General features: G+C 41.8%; 1 protein-coding gene across 2 annotated transcripts; it reads left to right on the plus strand.

Moving 5' to 3' along the window:
* Positions 1-586: 586 nt before the first annotated feature.
* ercc6l2 (excision repair cross-complementation group 6-like 2) lies at positions 587-12,845 on the plus strand. 2 transcript variants are annotated; one of them, XM_020102749.2, is made up of 20 exons: positions 587-904; positions 1,480-1,916; positions 2,009-2,125; positions 2,282-2,475; positions 2,556-2,649; positions 2,855-2,922; positions 3,042-3,249; positions 3,366-3,506; positions 3,835-3,951; positions 4,047-4,166; positions 4,245-4,316; positions 4,840-4,985; positions 5,114-5,209; positions 5,301-5,400; positions 5,882-6,034; positions 6,355-6,438; positions 8,024-9,017; positions 9,102-9,256; positions 9,463-9,620; positions 11,022-12,845. In XM_020102749.2, exons 1-20 carry the CDS (start codon positions 877-879, stop codon positions 12,301-12,303), a joined length of 4,764 nt encoding a protein of 1,587 aa, XP_019958308.2. In that variant the 5' UTR covers positions 587-876; the 3' UTR covers positions 12,304-12,845. The 2 variants fall into 2 exon arrangements, with proteins under 2 accessions (XP_019958308.2, XP_069379751.1); XM_069523650.1 differs by lacking the exons at positions 587-904; positions 1,480-1,916; positions 2,009-2,125; positions 2,282-2,475 and having other exon boundaries at positions 2,625-2,644.
* The last annotated feature ends 6,321 nt before the right edge of the window (positions 12,846-19,166 follow it).

Raw genomic sequence — 19,166 nt, forward strand, 5'->3', positions numbered from 1 at the left:
TCTAGGAATCTCTGAAAAGGCATACGGGTAACTGCGTACTTTGACGTGATGTATTTCATTACATTATCTATATAAGGATGAATTCATCTCATTTTATGAATCTCAGTAAAGGTAAATACTGGGATAATGCACATATTCACTGATATCTACATAGCTCGTAGAAACTAGTAGAGTAACCAGCACAATAGATTTCGTCGTTTAGTTTTGTCTCATTCTTTGTCTTAAATCATTCATTCGATACAGTGCATTTTTCCTGCTGTCTCCATTCAATACATTTAAGAACAGCTTCAGTGTTGAAGGTTATTTATATAATTGAATTTTGAATGTTAATCGGTTTTATAACCAGTTGTTTTATTTAATTCACTGAAGATGTTTTGGTTTATTTCAGGGGAAAGGTAATTTAGATCCTAAGCAGCACTTTCTATACAATGCTTTGACAGCGAAATTTGGTCCAAAAAAAATGAGAGTGAACTCTCAAAACACTAAAAAAAAAAACCACTTTATACCGTGTTTTGTTGTTTATAATGGCTTTTTAATTTTTATTCGATCGGTGAAAAGTCTCGAAAGTGCGGATGTCGTTGTAGCCAGTTACAGAGAAGCTGCTGCTGCTGTGATGTGTGTGTGTGTGTGTGTGTGTGTGTGTGTGTTTCACCAGAGAACTGGATGTAAACAGAGGATAGAGTTTCAGACTCTCTCAGGATACCATCACCTACATGCTCTCTGTTTCATTATCTTTTTTTTTTAAATGTCGCGTTTTCCTTGAGTGTGAATGAGAGTGGAGCTTTGACCAAGCTAGCTAACATGCTACAGTGACTGACTCCTCAGGAACAAGAGCCGAAAGAGGAAACTTCCAATGAGTCCTGATCCCAGGTCCTGATGGACTCCTCTTCTACAGCTGATCGAGGTTTGTGAGACGTGTTCTTAGTTAGTGTCGCATCTCTTTCAGTCAAAACCGTGACGGTGTTTAAAGCCTCGGCAGCTGGTTCACATCTATATCCACCATGTTTACCTACTTTCTATCGACTCGTGCTCATAAGTGATGAAATGTATTTGATTATAGGAACACATTACTACATTGGATGGAATTAGCTGATGCATCATGGGAGTATAATGGAGGGTAGATGTATGTTTTCATTTAGGATCAGTGTATTTCAATCAGTTGATTCTGTCTTTTCTTTATTTATCAAACAAGGACGATGCACAAAAAAATAAATCTCAAAATGAGAGTGTGATAATTAAACCAGATTTCTTTTGGATTGTTGGATGGACACACATCACATTTGAAGAGGCCATCTGAGTCCATGGGAAATGTTTTCACTGTTTACTGTCATTCCTTATGCAAAATTATTAAATCAATATTCAAGATAATAATGATGAGTTGTTGCTGCCCCAGAGGGAGGTATTTTCATATTCTTAAGAAATTGTTTGCTGCAAAGCACAGTAAATTAACCTCAATATCAACATCATTCATGTTCACAGCAACGTGGCGTAAAGGTGACACTTGTCTGGCTCCGAACCCAAAGGATGGCACTATTCAAGAAGCGACCATCCAGAGGCTGACCTCCACCTTTCATATTAATGACACAGCATGGGTGATATTTGCCGACCATCATAAAGATGCAGAGAAGGAGGAAGAAGAAGAGGAGGAGGTGGAAGCCGTACCAGTCTCAAAACTCACAAGACCAGACTTAAGTGAATTCACTCAGGAGAAACCAGTGTTTCCCAGCATTGTCACAGAACCCGGGCTTTGTGTTCCATTAGAGCTTAGCAGTGTTGATGGAGACAGAGTCCCATACACCATCAACAGATACCTGAGGGATTACCAGAGAGAGGGTATCAGGTTCATTTACGACAGCTACATCCGCTCCAGTGGATGTATCCTGGGGGACGACATGGGCCTCGGAAAAACTGTACAGGTAAAAAGTTTTTTAACTGCAAAAGTAATTGCAGAAAATGTGTTTAAATGTCTGCATTTCTTCTTCACTTTTATGTTCATCCCTTACTGTAGGTTATTGGCTTTCTTGCTGCTGTGCTTCACAAAACTGGCACATGGGAGGACATGAAGAAGAACAGACCTCAGTTTCTACAGAGTCAGATCCCATCCAAGCAAAGTAAACCCAACAAAGTGGGTACTGACATGTGTTGTGTACATAATGCAATGTCATGAATCATAACATAAAAATCTTGTTATGTAAATTAAAACACATCTTTTTCAAAGAGAATAGGTAGATACATTGATTTGTCATGAGCGTGATTTTTTTGTTTTTATAACCCGGTCTAGGTGTTTCTCATTGTGGCCCCGCTGTCGGTGCTTTATAACTGGAAGGACGAGCTGGACGCATGGGGTCATTTCCAGTGTGTGGTGGTCCACGGGCTGAGGAAAGAGGAGGAACTGGCTCGAATTAAGAACGGACGCATCGAAATTGCTCTCACCACATATGAGACTCTGCGCCTCAGTCTGGATCAGTTTAATATGTAAGAACCATGTTCTTGAATTACATATTTTCTGACTAAAGACTAAAAAGACTAAGAATATATCTGTGCCCTCTCTGCAGCATCGACTGGTCTGCTGTGATTGTGGATGAGGCCCACAAGATAAAGAATCCAAACTCTCAAATCACTCAGGCCATGAAGGAGCTGAAATGTAAGGTCAGAAAATCTAATGTTTGTGTCATTATTTGAGTATGAAACTTAATAATTAGAGTCTATTTACTGAAGATGAAGAGCGCAGATGGCTTTTGTCTTTAAGATACAGAAATCTGAATTCCACCACCAGCCTAATACATACATGCTCAATAAACTATATGTTTGGTCCAAGCTTTCAACTGTAGCTTTGCTTTTATATTCCCATCAGGTCAGAATTGGTCTCACTGGCACCATCTTACAGAACAACCTTGAGGAGCTGTGGTGTGTCATGGACTGGTACACACATTTTTCATAATTCTCTTCCTGTATTAGAAGCAATGTCATTTCAATTTACAATTTGTTGCTGAGCATAGTTCAGATTAGCTTTTGTACTGTTTGTATTGTATTCCGTTTAGGGCCATACCTGGTTGTCTTGGCAGCTTAGGACATTTCAAGAACACGTTTTCAGATCCAATTGAGCAAGGCCAGAGGCACAGTGCAACCAAGCGTGCCCTAGCAACAGGGAGGAAGACTGTAAGAGCACTGGTGAGGAAAATATCTCATTGGTTCCTGAGGAGAACAAAATCTCTGATCAAAGAACAACTCCCTAAGAAGAATGACAGGGTAAGATTATTCTAGTTAAACCAGACTTTATAATTTTAACGCTGTCAACAATGTTCTTGTCTATGGTGTCTCAAAGCCTCCCTTTATAAAAGGTTTGTGTTGTGTTTCGTTCCCAGGTGGTTTATTGCTCTCTGACAGACTTTCAGCAAACCGTGTATCAGACGGTGCTGGATACTGAAGATGTCACGTTACTGTTGAGGTCTCCAGAGAAATGTGACTGTCGGAGTGGCCGCACCCGTAGAAGCTGCTGCCATGCGGTGAGCTCTCTCCTTTTAATATCATGCAGTATGTCATGAAATGTACTTGATGAAAAGAGTTGAGCTTTTTTGTACAGATTCCCATTTGTGTTTCAGTGTTTGAAACGTTTTCAATTATTTTTGCACTTATGCAAATGATCAAATCAGGTTTACTCACTTACCATTAGTGCCCTCTAGCTGTGCAGATAATAGTTTTTTGTCTTTTAAGGTATTGAAGTACAATGGGAAAATGTGAAGATACATAAACAGAGCATTATAACCCTCTATAACATGTGAATTGATTGTCCTTAAAAGTCAGGGCCACTTAACAATATTTTCTCTGTTGCAGAAAAACTCTGAAGGTGTTCAAATGAAGAATCTCTACTTTAGTTACATGGCTATATTGAGGAAAGTTGCAAACCATGTAGCGCTGCTTCAGGCCACTGCAGGAACCAGTAAGAAACAGGTACACAAACCCTCTGATTGAGTCTACTGATGGTCATCTCCAGACTCTGTAAGTTCATACACATTTTGTTTCTCTAACGCAACTAATTTTTGCAGGAAAAATATTTAAGTGCAATTTGTCAGAAGGTTTTCCAAAAGTTTCCAGACTTTGTGCAAAGATGCAAGGATGAAGCATTTGAGGCGTTGTCGGACCCGATGTACAGTGGAAAAATGAAGGTACGACTTCAAAGGCTCAATCACTCGCTCATTATGGGATGTTTCAGTTTTAAGACAACATTTTTTTATTTCTTTCAGGTTTTGCAGAAGCTGCTCAAATATCATCTGCAAAGAAGAGATAAAGTTCTTCTTTTCTCTCTCTCAACTAAGGTGAGAGCTGTGTTGGTGTGGCTGCTTGTTGTGTTTTGAAATCACATTTTTCATGTGATATGATGTGTGAAAGTTGGATGAGCAGCAGAGCACCGAACAACAGACAAAAACAATTAACATAAAAAACAACACAGATGAAAAAAATCTGAGCAGGACACATTGTTTTCTCCTGACAGAGATCAAAAGGTAAGGTTTGGGATTTTATAAGTCAGGGAAAAGAATTTTAATTATAGTGAGACTATGTAGTTTATTGGTTGCTGTCACCCGAGACAGTATTATAGCATAGGTCATATTTTCATATCCATACAGGGCGAGGTTCAGTGTTACCCATATATTATATCTATAAATATACAATCTAGGGGATATTACTTTTTGTTTGTTTGTTTGTCTAGCGTCTACATTTTCTCTCCCATAGAGGTGCGTTCATACAGTAGATATAAAGGTTCACATTGTCTGTTTTACTCATTGATAATTGTGCTTTGAAGCCTTTATGATTGTTTCTCTTGTGTTTTGAACCTGTCAGCTGTTGGATGTGCTTGAAAGCTATTGCATGGCAGAGGGGCTGGACTACAGCCGACTGGACGGAACCACCAAGCCTAAAGAGAGACTTCAGATTGTCAAAGAATTCAACAGCTCGTCTAACATCAACATCTGCCTGGTCTCCACCATGTTAGTGCCACAGTCAATGTTCGATGTCGGTTACAGTCATTTTTACTTCAACATGTGTTTTTTTTTTGTTATTGTTTATTTTAACGCATCAAATCCTTTAATCTGCTGATAATGGACTGTTTGTTCAGGGCCGGTGGTCTTGGCCTTAATTTTGTAGGGGCCAATGTCGTAGTTCTATTCGACCCCACCTGGAACCCAGCGAATGACCTTCAGGCTATTGACAGGTAGGTTATGGGCCACATCTTGACAGAGAATTACATTTCTACTCTGTATATCAGTTACAGATGTCTTATATTTACCTGTGTTTATCCTCAGGGCGTATCGTATTGGCCAGTGCAGGGATGTGACTGTTTTCAGGCTGATCTCATTGGGCACGGTAGAGGAGGTTATCTACCTCAGACAAGTTTACAAACAGGTATACCACATAATAATGAACGCACAATCATAATGTCGGCAAGACACATTCCTAGAGACTTTACAGTTTCACATTTATGTTCTATACATATTACCAAAGGATAGGACTGCGATACAGAGATAATCTGATCTACTTCTTCTGAGATGGTGAAAGCAGCATTCATTTGTATATGGAAAATAAGGGAGGAGCTCAGGATGGTTGTCTTGGATGCAAAAATTGTTCACAGTTATGACAGAAACCTGTAGCACACAATCTTTGTTGTCTTTGCTATATCTATTACATTTTATTAACAATCTACACATCAGATCTACAATTGCTTCACACCATTGTCTGATTCCACATGCTAGCAGCATTTTACAAATCTATTTGGCACAAGATTGTTTTATTTTCCACAGAAAATAGTTCAGTGCCCTATGTTGATATACAACTGTATATCCAACCCCCCCCCCCCCCCCCCCCCCCCCCCCCATTTTCCCTCCAGCAATTGCAGTCCTCAGTTGTTGGCAAGGAGAGCTCCAGGCGGTACTTCGAGGCAGTGCAGGGGCATGGCATCCATAGGGGGGAGCTGTTTGGGATCAAAAACCTCTTCAGGCTTCAGACCCAAGGGACGTGTCTCACCCGCAAGATACTGGAGGTTAGATAACTCCACAAGGGTTTTACTGTTTGATGGATGACTGTAGCATACTGCCTCAATCCCCTCATCCCACTGACTCATATTCCCAGTCACACCACAAGGTCTCAAAAAGCTGTCAAAACACTTACACAGGTTATTCCTATATTTGAATCACACTGTGGTCATTGGCACGAGAGTAGTAATATGAGCCCTGAACTCGAAGGTTTGTTGTAAGTGCGTGAAAACTTAGCTCGACTAAAGTCTCATGTTGATGATTGTGCCAATAAACCTATGCTCAACAATGACACGTTAATGTTTGAATGACTGTGTGTCTCTTTCAGCGAGAAGGACAAGTGGAGGCCGGAGTAATGACCACCAGGACACACACAGGCGAAGAGAAGGAGGAGGGCAGGAAAGGAGTTAGCGTGAGTAACTCTGCCTTCTCAGAGACACAGGACATCCGTCTTTCCGAGGCAGCCCACTCACCCTCCTGTTCCCATGTGAAAGCAGGGATACCTCAAACAGGGATCTTCCTGTCTTGTCAGTCAACCAACCCACAAAGAGAAACAGCAGGTCACCCTCTGTGGGAATTAGATAAATGATGTTACTTTCAAAAGGAAGAACAAGGTGAAAGTGATTTCTAATGTTTGTCTTGTCAGTATCATGTAGTCACAGCACTGTGGGCTTGTCAGATGGCTGTAAGAAAGTTTGTAGTTTCTTTAGAGTGGCTGTGGTTAGCTAGAGTTCAGGCACTTAGAATAGTTTGGTTCGGTTGGAAAAAAAAGAAGAAAGGGATCAATGTAAATCTCAAACCACCCCTGCTTGGTATGTTTCAGCACTGCAGTTATGCTTTTGACAATATATTTCTAAATATATATATATATATTTCTAAATATACTGCTTTTACACAGCAACAATATCGCAGTAGCACCATGTCCTTGTTGTGCGTGTTACATCTACTATCGATCATTAGATCTGTATTTACTTCACACATAGGCCTGACTGTGCATTCAAGCATTTCACAAATCTCTTGCACAGTATTGATGATTTTATTTCCCACAGATTGCTAACACTACTACTGTTTAAAAACTCAGAGGTAGTACACCTGTGGAATATATTAACTGAACTGAAGCAAACAACTGCTCTCAGGACATTCAAATTGAAATACACATTTTTAATATTTAAAAAAAAATTCCAGTGTAGTAGATTTACAATTTCAGGGCTTGGCTCTTATACTCATAGCCATTCTTTGTAGTGAATGTAGAAGATCAGGTTCTCTTTGTCTGCCTCTCACTTTCTCGACGATGCTGTGAGAAACAGCTGCTTGTAATTACTTGTTTGTCCTAATGGACGGGGCAGACCACACTGAATTCTATCATCTCCTCTAAGCTATTTATTTACACAGTGATACCCCTTATCATCCTGTTCCCAGCCAAGCCTGTGCTGAGCAGAGCACTGCCCTTTTTACATGACTGCCTCTCTACACCACTGGGGCCATTCAGATTCTTGCTAAAATGTAGAATACACAGGGGTGCCTTAATATATACAGAAAGAGGCTCTGGGAGTGTAAACACACACACACACAAGCTGCAGTATTTGGGAAAAGTCATGTATTTGGTAACATTTGTGAAATTAGAATCACAGTTGGTGGCTTTTCCCATAAAAATCTTGTTCATATGACTTCAGGAAATGTTATGACCCCTTTGTTTTCTTCATACAGTATTACATCATGATGGAGGGCATGTGTCGTGCTGATGTTTATTAAGATTTATTGTTACCAACATCTGCTTCGCATTAGACAATGAAATGTCACATGGGTTGGTCCACTGAAAGATGGCATAAACAAGGGAAGTTAAGAATTTGTAGCCTTCTGGTGCCATTTTGTGGCTAAGTCTGTCTCCTGCAGTCCATATAGAGTTTCTTCTTCTCGTACAGCCCACCCTGCACCACTTGTGATGCCAATCTGTACTCACTTTTCTTAAGCTGTTTGTTTCAACTGTTTAATTTAAGGAGCCTGGAGATCCTCTGCCTACGGAGGGCCCTGTACCAAATGACGAACCAGTCAAGGAGAACAGAGATGCTTCAAACATCCCCAGAGGGGTGCTGGACTTCAGCAGTGGGAGTGAAGAGGACGAGGATGAGCACAGGTTTAAGAGGAAGTCCTCAAACCACAGTGGGGTGGATGGCAACAGAAGCGGGAAAGCTACCACTAGCCCTGGTCAGATGAATCTCAGCCAGTATGGTTTCTCGAAACTCCTCGAAAGGGTCAAAGGACGACCAGAGTCAGGTGAAGGCAGTTCAGTTGCTGAAGAAAGCCTCTCTGACACAGAAGCTGGGGATCATGGGGGATTAGGAAAGCATGAGTGTACCTCTTCTGACAAGAGCTCCACTACAGGGAGCGGTGCAGTCTGTCTCCCAAAATCGGTAACAAAACCCAGGGACACCAGTGATTCAGACAAAAACAGAGGGGATGAAGCTGGGAGGAGAGAAGAGAGGGTTTCTCTCTTGAAAGAGAGTGAGGACGCTGTAAAAAAGAAACAAGGGCTGAAAGGGTGGACAAACAAGAAAGTTGCAGTTAACTGGGAGAGTGATAACTCATCCTCACCAGACAAAAAGGCCAACAAGCTTAAAACTACAGCTCCCACTGTGCACTGTAATAAGAGTTACTCTGATGAATCTGAGGATTTCGACCTAGAGGACAGAACATGGCCAAAGAAGGGTTCTTCAAATTCACACAGCAGAGATCAAGAAAGTGGGAGAAGTACTGACAATAACAGAAAGAGGCAAATGACTAGTGCAAGGAACAAGGCCAGATCCAAATACACAGAAGCCATAGAGACCTACACATCTTCAGAGGATGAACACACTCCTGTAAAGAAAGGAAGGCCGACGGGAGGTCACGTCACATCTCTACACGGGCGAAGAGCTGGGACAACAAAGACGGGGAAAAGTCAGACATCTAGAGAATCTAAAGGAAAACATGGAACCATCGATAGTGTGCTCGGTCAGTTTCAATATCTACTTTAGTACGCAAATTACTTTTAACTATGTTGATTTCAAAATGTATATTTGATATCTCTGTCAAAAGTTGGTGTACAGGAGGTGGTGTACACCCACTCCAACCAGCGTGTGGTGGGTGGGAGCAAAGCAGAGGAGCTGATCAGCAGAGCCGCCGTCCGAGATGTGTTTGAACTCAAGATGTACTCTCAGCTCCCGGCCAATCAGCTTCTAGGCAGCCTGGAGGTAACACAATACACTGCTGTAACATCTTGTTCAGTGATTATTCTAACATAATATTGTGGTTGTATCTGCCTCAGTCCAGCACTGATGATAATTAAAGTAATCAGTTCACCCAGAAGAAAGATTTTTGGGTGTGAGGAAAAATTAACTAGCCCCAGCCCGTTGGTTGCCGCTTCTAAATAACCTCACTCTTTGTCTGATTGAACCAGGGTCTGTCAGAAAGCCCACCGGACAGTCTGCCCCATCCTGCTGTTGTAAGGCCGGAGAAGCCCACTGCAGACCATCCAGTCACCTTCACCAGCAAGAGTGTGCACCACTCCAGACGCACCACCTTCATCATCGGGGAGACTCCTCAGGCCATACGCAGGTATTGAAGATGAGGGGGCGAGGAAAGAACGATATAGTAGAAGATGAGATATGATGGATTTACCATGAGAAGGAAAAGCAAGCATGAAACATGTGGTAGGCATATCTAAGGGAGCAATTAAGAAAAATAAGGAAATGGACGACAGGAATAAAGAAGGAAGATGGATGAAAGAAGTTTGGGGGTGGAGTTAAAAAAAAAAATGGAGTAATGGGGAGGGATGGAAATTCCTGGCAGTGTTGGGAAGAAGGCCAAAACTCACCCAGACAGCGTGTTGAGCGCCCCCACCTGGGCCTCAGGAATTGTGTGTTTAGCGAGAGACCACCGCTGAGATTTCCCTTCCACCTATTTCCCAGCATCATGCTGAAGATTACACTATTATCAGACCCAACGAGTGCAGCAGTTTTTCCCCTCTATAACCACAGACCTCCTGAGATTAACCAAAAATGATCGCCTGAGGACGCACACTGATGCTCACACGCACACGCACACACACACACACACACACACACACACACACACACACACACACACACACACACACACACACACACAAACACACTTATACCCTCCACACTCCTGTTCTGCAGCATCACCTCCGCCCCCCTACCTTTCCAAATGCACAAACACACATATACACACACACACACACGTTTGTGGCTCCAGTCTCACTCCCCTAGGGGAAGACTGTATCTCTGCCCACCAGACAGTGAAAACACTACTTATATTGATATACCCTCAATTAACCTTGCTGTTTAATAATTTATATCCACATGCACATTCGCATTTTATCTGCTGTTATTTTCATTTATTGTTTTTCCAGTGAAAGCCACACATGGTTAGAACACCATCACAATGCTGCTGCGCCACAAGCAACTTTGAAGTATTTCTGTCCCCAAGTCTGGTTCGAAAAAAAAAACTTTTTAATGACTTCTCCGGGAAAAACACCCCACACACTGCACAGCTGTCTGGATATGAATATTGGGAGACATATTTATCTTCAGGGCTGACGGAGCCACAGAATGTCTGATGAATTCATAGACCTCATGGCTTTTTAAAGATGTTTCATTAAAAATACATTACAGCATGCACACTTGCAAAATTTGGGCCTCACAGTAACTGTGCGAATGTAAAAAAAATCCTTGTTTGTTGTGTTTTATTCTGTTCTAATGTTTTCTTTGTATTTGTTATTATATTATTTATTTACATATTCATTTATACTGAAGTTTATGGTTGAACTGTAAAATAACAGTTCAATTACATTTCTTTGTCATAAGGGTTTTGAACATCTTTTATAAATTGATATATATTGGCTGACATGTCGGTGTTCTTCCTAATATCAGCATTGGCACACAAACACAAAATAATATAACTTTTTACCTTTTTACCTTTTACTGTTTGTAGGCAGCACCTGCAGGAAATGGCAGAAAAATTCAAATTTCCCTCCGTTCGTCACTTTGTTGTGGAGATTCTGAGAAGAAACTCAGCCCAGAGAGTGTCCTGGCTACGACAGCATTACACCTCACTGAACCAGCCTGACCTGGCCTGTATAGTCACGAACAACTTCCCACAGCCGGATTCAGAACAGACCTCCACTTACGCTGCTATGTCCTCAACATCCACCAAAACAGCTCATACAAAATCTCACACTGAGAGCAGCACCCCACAAGAGGATGTCCCAAAAGCCACAAAAAAGCCTAAAAACACCCAGAAGAATTTGGAACACGAAACTAAGCCTGTGCCACAAAAAGGGTCTAGAATTCTACAAAATCATGCTCCAGAACCCCACACAAACTTTAAAAACCCACAGAATGATGTTCTTAAACCCAGGAAAAAGCCAAAGATCTCACAAAAGAATGTTCTAGAACCTCTAAGTAACGTTCCAAGCCCTGAGTCAGAGGAGCAGGAGGAGACGGCCTGCAGTGCCAGAGGACACGGGAGGACAAAGAGGGGTAGTGTTTCCAGTTCTGGAGCTCACAGAGCTGGTGGTGGTCTTGGCGTGAATCGGGCCGGCAGCAGTGGTCTGGGGTCTGGGAAGCCTGCTGCTTTCCTGAACCACACAGACAGAGATACCCCTTCTTCTCCGGACCTCAGCCATGGCAGGTCCGCCACGTTATCCAAACCCACAGCGCAGGGAAGGGAGCGAGAGAAGGAGTCGTCCTCCAGGATGAGAGAAACTTTTCAAGGACAGAGTGAAAACCCTCAGACCTCTTCCCCTCCTCCTGAACAGGCCCCTTCTACCTCAAGCAATCGCTCCTTCCTCACAGATCTGATCGGAGACACATCAATCCTGGATGATTTGTTTAAACCCAAAACCAGGGGTGCACAACAGAGGAGCACCCCCAAAACACCAGTAAACACGTGTCTCACCACACCTTCTCCATCCAGAATCACTCTCATCACAGATTCTGGTTCAGCAAACTCTCTTTCATCACCAAACTCTCATGCACCATCTTCATACAGGCTCAAGACACCAGTGCAGCCAGTACAGAGCAGCCGCAAAGACTTCTGGGACATTCTGAACGAGGGTAACGAGGAGAGCATCAACAGGTTAACAGATCCGGCAGAGGTCCAGAGAGTTTGTGTCAACGCTCACGTTTCTGCTAGAAGTAGAAACAGGTCTGAAGAAGAGCAGGACAGTAAGAGTCTCTGGAAGACGAATGAAAAGTTTCTGTGGAAGAAATGAGACAGAAAAGATATTTTGTTTTGTTTTAAATTAGAAAACTGAAAAAACAACTGCTCTTATTTTATTGTTTTAAACTTCAAATTTCATTTATACTTTTTTAGAATGTCTCTTTTTTATTTACTCGTTTGATACTGAGATAATGTTTATTTGAATAAACAGGGTGTTAATCACTTTAAGAATTCAAACTTCTGTGTATGTAATGGACATTACTTCATCAAGGACTGTTCATTTGTTTGTTGTTTGGTTTTTACGTTTGTTCGTAAATCAGATTAGGTAAAAACTACTGGATCGATGACCACGGAACATGGTGGAAGGGATGTGGTATGGGTCAGGGAAGAACCCATTAAAGTTTGGTGTGGATCCAAGATTTTTTATTCACTTTGTTTGTTAGATTTGGATTTTTTTCAACATGTTAACCTATTTCCCAGGAAATAATTCACGGATCTAGATGGAAACGTTCAGACATGTTTAGAGAACTGATATCTGAGTGTGTGGAATTTGGTGTGGAATTAGTTTGATTGAATTAAACACACAAACCAGGAGGATTCCTAATTTGTCATTACAGGTTGAAAAGAGTGGGAAAAGATAAGAAGGCAGAAACATAACAGCAGTAAAATGTATAAAAATACAGTGCTGCAACTAAGGCTTATTTTATTAACAATTCAGAAACTCATGTTGTCATTGGTCTGAAGCGATAAGACAAAGAAAAGCTTTTAACGTTTGACAAGTTGGAACTAGATGTTTGTTTGAAAAATGACTTGAACTAGCAGCCAGTTTTATTGTCTGTCAACTTTCAGCTCCATGTTCTATCAGAAGCGTTAAGGTCATTGTCACTGCTCAAGCTGCTGCTGCACCTGATATGACGTTAAGTTGACGGCTTTGGCCATTATCGATATCGGATACCCTGATGCCACCCCAGGACTGTTGGTGGCCCTGCAGAGATATCACTTAAAACCTCCTTCAAGGGCTGTTAAAGGCTGTCCCTGTCACTCTGACCCCCCTCACTGCCTCCACTCGCCATGGGAGCGTGCACGGTGTGTGGATGGTGTGGTTTCTCTGCACAGTAATGTGATCTGATTTGCTGCTCGGCTCAGTTGCCCCTCAGAGTGGAAGCTGCTGTGCTATTAGTGAAATAACAATAAGCAGAAGAAGACAGTGGAACTGGGAGAATATTCCGACTTTCATGCAGCCTTTTCATGATAACTTTGCGATTGTGCTGCACTCCAACAAAAGCTAAAATACCTAGATTTTGACCGATCAAACTCAGATTTTTGCGATAATATGCAAAGAAACAATTATTTTGTGAGTTTGCATGCGTGTGCTGAACCCCACAGCTGTGTTTGGCCTCTTTCAGCTGCTGCAGCGGAGTAAACAGAACCCCAAAGAGATCGGCTCTGTGTCACCGTTGTGTTTTCTTTAGCAGAAATGAGAAAGTGCTGATAGCTATCAATAAACAAGAGAAAGGGCTACGTGCCTCAACAGAACAGAGCTCTGTAAATAGTAGGTGTGTGAGTGTGTGCTGAGTGGGTGGCACGCCATGATCTTAACACACACACAGTGAGGCCACATATCTGTCACACCTGTTCAAATCCCAGACAGAGGAGAAGAAAAAGCCCTTTCTCTTATTTCCCAAAACCCGTCCCGCTCTACTTTTCTCTTTCTGTTTCACCCACAACACATTTGCAGATTCCTATCTTGTCTCTTTTTTTGTCATCAGAGTCTGGTTCAAGTGAGATAGCAGAGAGGCGTAGGGTTTTACAGACAGTAGAAAAGACCGGAGTCTGCTAATGGAGGCCGACGAACATGGCTCAGTGGCAAACAAAGCTCTCTCCAATCGTTAATCCTGAAGGCAAGATTCTGTTCAGGATCTGAAGTGAGATGTAAAAGCTCCTTGAGTGATCGGTGACTGTCCCAAAAGAGTCAGATGATTATATATTTAGTTTTATTTCATGCTGTGTGGTGCGATTTCCCATAACTTAAAGGACTGAGGAGAAATGCCACCGAGGAGATGGTATATTTTTCCACTTGTCTTGTCTCCTTGCGTGAAGGGCACAGGCAGAAGTCTGTTTATATTTCCTGCCTTTATAACCTCTGAGTGTGAGTTAGTGTGTGATTCTGATATAAATTGGACGGAGACGCAGCAGCAGAGGGGCGGCCCCGGGCCCTCAAAGTTTATTTGCAGAAGTCAGACTGTGACACCTAGTTTGATTTGATTAGTAAAAAGCTGTGAATGAGTGTTGACCCCTGCTGACCCGCGCCTCCAGGCTCAGGTTTCCATACATTCTCACCGGAGTGTGTTGAGGAGGTCTGCAAACTGTTGTCCATCAAGAATTAGCTCTCGGACAGAAAGTGGGAAACACTTAGCTTCAGATTTTAAGTATTTATAAATATTTTGTATTTCTTAATGGAACACTGCTGATTTTTTACCTTAGAATTGCAGCTTTAAAAAACTTTTGATGGTACACTGACATGAAATAGGGAGAATGATTCATTCCCACTCCTCACTCTGACTTTAGTGAGTGGGTACGAGCTCCTGTGATAAGTAAAGAACTGACTGTTAGTTTAGATTGCCAGAATAAGCTCAAGCAGGTTAAAGAGTAATGCTGAACTGTGAATCAGTTAAAAAGACTTGCAGGTCATTAAAAACCAGTGTTTATCTTTGATTCTCAGTGTAGAAGCTTGATATATTAAGAATTCTAAACACCTTTCGCTGTGTTTGTTACAGCAGCAGCTCTTTTGGTTCAGGAAGCTAGGGATCATGGGAAATATCCACCGCATGGTTGTGTTTTGGTTCAGTGAGTGGGACTACACCGTCAGAACTGGTCAACAGATGGTATATGATGATAGGCCTTGCTAGTAAATGAATTACTACCTGAGGCTGCAGAGGGCGCTGTTGCTCAGTAAAGGGGAAATAGTGTTGCTTTAAGGTGAAAGTGAAAACAAATCTGAATATTTCATCCTGTGTTAGTTGCTCTATTATCCGTTTGCATGTGGCGTGTACATGTGGAATAAATGAGTCATATATTTATCATTTGGGTTTTGCAGCCATATACAGTACACATATAAAACTGATCTTGACAGTTTGTAAAACGTTTATGTTTTGAAAAGGCCGTGGTTTTTTAATCTTCCCTTTGTCGTCCTCCTAAACTGAACAATGTAGGTGAGGGGGTGTGGTTAGAGGGTACAGGTCCTTATTGTGTTATATCTGCCAAGATATTCCCACAACTGAGCAATCAAATGTCAGTGCATCATAAACTTTGTCACATTACGCTCAGCTTTCGATTTTATTTTTATGCACAAATTCAGAAAAAAAAAGAAATCTTATCATTAAACAACAAAATCTGTTAAATTATTAAACAACTATTTTCACGTGTGATATCTTCAGTCATGTGAAGGATGACCGGGCCTTTAAGGTTCAAGAAACATAATTAATGTATAAATCTGATTAACCTAACTATCATATTCTTTAGATTTATTCATATTACATAGATTTATTTAAACCATATAGGTGTTGATGTGGGAACAGGAAAAATAGTTTCTATGGCCCATAAAATGAACTTTTCGCTGACTCAGCAAGCAAAACAACTCGGGGGGTACACAGTCCTCCTGTTGTTACGGTAACAGGCTGAGGAGCTCCCCCCCCCCTTCATTAGGAAATTACACACCATTTGCCCCTCATTCCTCTCCAGTTACCCAGGCAACTGTTGGCTGTAATTTGGGTTAATTCCCCGGCTCCTGGGCCCTTCCGTTCCCCACTGTGCCCCGTCATAAAAGAGATATACCGCAGATACACACACACACACACTTCTTATGCATTAACACACTCCCTATGAGAGACTAATCCTTCTCCTCAACACGACGAGACATCAGGCCGTGCGTGTGAATATCAGTGAAATGCACAGAAGCAGAGTCTCTGCAAAACTTAAGCTGAAATGCATTCACTCCCAACACCTGTACACAGCTCCAGCTGTGACTGAGTGATTTAAAAACGCAGTCATTCCCAAACGTTTTGCGCAGAAAGACACTTGTCCTCTCCTGTTCTGTTCAGAACAGGGACACATGGGGACGGAGGAGGAGGTCAACCCTTTTGCTCATTTTCTGAGCAAAAGGAATGGAAAATTGTGTGTGTTGTCCCATGGGGTAAATATTGAGAGAGCTGAGATATAAACGTAAGGAAGAAAGGCTTTTTTCCGAGGCCGCCTGCGTCTCTGTTGCGCTGCCAAGGGCCTGTGCGTCACTTGATCCATTGTTTAGTGTAGAGGAGTCTCGGTAAGCAAGCGGCTGCCTCCCTTGCTCCAGCTGCAGCCTCTCTACTGTTTATGTTTGCAGGGCCCGTCGCCTTGAAGTGAGGCTATACAAGCAAAGCCCGGCCATATGTGAGCGCTGGGCTGTCAGAGGAGTCACCGGCCTTCTCCCCCCCCTTCACATCTTTCCCTCCTAAACTCTTCATTTTTACCCTTTCTCATCAGTTCTCCACAGCGCAGTCCGTCTCGGACTTCTTTCTGGCGCAGATGAAGGGTTGGAATTATCTCCTTGAGTTTCAAAGACCTCCATCCTGGAATAGGAGAGTGAAAGTGGTAGGTATTATTACTCCTGTGAGAAATAATTACCCCCCTATACCCTGAGACTCCTCTGGAAGAATGTATCTGTGTGTGCACGTCAGCAGAGTCTGAGAGACAAGGTGGTAATTATGTCACAGAAATATTTCAACGAGTATAATCATCATTCTAGTGTAAATATTCAAATATTTATGCTGGGGTGTCACACTGGCAAGCACAGCAGATTCAGGAGATGGAAAACGCAGAGAGAGAAGCCGCTGAAGGAAATATGAAGTCAAAAATGCATATAGGCTATTTTCCCATATTTTCATTGAGAGTTTAGCATTAGTGTTGGGGAAGTTAATCTTTTCTCTAAACTGGATTTCAGGCAACAAGGTGAATGAGTTCCAGTCTCAAAACTCCTGGTTCAACCTGGATAATAATGTGCGGTGTGGGTTCAGTGTGTGTGTGTGTGTGTGTGTGTGTGTGTGTGTGTGTGTGTGTGTGTGTGTGTGTGCAGGTTAGTGGTCCTGACCTTGGCTCCTGGGTGGGCTGCAGTGGCTGTGTGCTTGTCTTGGATCATCTCTGGACCCTTCTGTTTACTGAGACAACAAGCAAGCAGTGTCCGAGGAGGAGGAGGAGAGAGGAATCGCACAGGGAGCATCCTCAAAGGCAGCACCTCTCTCCTTTCTTTCACACACACGCACACACACATTCTGCACAAAGAGACCATCCTCGGAGCCCTGACCACCCACATAACCAACAATCAACCTCTGTAACTGAAACAAGCCTTTCCAGTGACCCCTACCGTGACGAATCCCTCATCTGCTGAAGGTGTTAGATGTGTTGAAGCCACTTTCACTTTATATTTGTGTTAAAATATGAACCCACTGATGGTAAAACCATTCAAGTGCAGAGGATGTGTAGCTCCCCCACATCGATGGTCTGGAGAGGAGGAAAACTATCTTGGCTCCATATAACCTGCTATTATGAAAGTGGTAACACTGACATCTCAATTCTGAGCTCTTCATTTGATGGCAAGGAGACTTTGAAACTTTGAAATTAAAAGGCGTTAGTATGTGTTTGCTCCAATAAACTGCAGAGCACCTGAGGTGAGGAAAGTCCCGGCTCTGAGTAATCAAGGTAAACAACTTTTCATTTCAGCTGCAGGTGAAGGAATATACACAACTCATCTCGTGGAAATTCCCAGAGTTGTAGAGCCACGCTGTTACATTAAAGTGTGTGTGTGTGTGTGTCTGTGTGTGTGTGTGTGTGTGTGTGTGTGTGTGTGTCCTGGCTGCAGAATACAGTGATCAGAAGTGTAAAACTTTGCATTTTGTGCCCCCTAGTGGCCATATTGAAAGGTACCACCACCATAAGAGAATCTGTCTTGGGAGAAAGTGAACATAGATATATTTCAACAAACCATCAGTTATAGGCTATCAACTTTATTTCTATGTAAAACAAACTGTATAGACTCTCATGGGTGATATGTGCTGTAGTTTGTCTAAGGAAACTTGATTTAAGGTGATGTATTTATTTAATTATAGCTGTAATTAAAAGAAATAATCAAAGATATAACTCGTTAAATAGTCATTAAAAATCAATAAAGCTGACTTGACATGACAGTACTACATTTTATAAAGGTCTACGGTATTTTAATGATGTCTGGAAACCAAATTGTCTCCTTTTCGTCCTTGGGATCTTTGTTGACGTTCAGATTGATGGCTCAAGCGTCAGGTTTCAGTGATAAACAAAAAGTCTTGGGTCACATTTCTACAGATCTTTCACATTGAAAAAGACATAAAATCACATTTTTGATTTACTGTTGTCAACATGTTGGAGGTGAGGCCAAGTGAAGCAGCTCTTTTAAATGCAATTTACCTGTGATACATCAGCTGTACTCCATCACTTCGTCCCTGAATCCCTTCGCTGACATTGTCATTATTGTTTTATCTTTGTTCACAGTTTTTTATTGTTATGTATTTTATTTGGTGTGTTCACATGTCATTGTTTTGCTTGGGTTAATCTCTGTGTATTTACAGTTCCCATTACGGCTGTTATTGTTATCATTACAGATTTACGCTGTGGAGCCAAAACTCTGTTCAACAAGACTTTTACCAAAACTGAAGCTAAGTTTCCAAAAAACAACAGAAAAGAAATCCAATTGATTATTTCAACAATTTAAACTAAATATTTCAACTCCATGAAAATACAGGTGGACACAAAATCTATGCATCACAGTATATTTAAAAAATGTAAAAGATTACTAAAGAAAGTGAAATATTTAACTTTATATTTTCTTAAAACAAAAAGTATAAGTTA

This window comes from Paralichthys olivaceus, chromosome 4 (genome assembly GCF_024713975.1).
Source record: "Paralichthys olivaceus isolate ysfri-2021 chromosome 4, ASM2471397v2, whole genome shotgun sequence".
Classification (NCBI taxonomy): Eukaryota; Metazoa; Chordata; class Actinopteri; order Pleuronectiformes; family Paralichthyidae; genus Paralichthys; species Paralichthys olivaceus.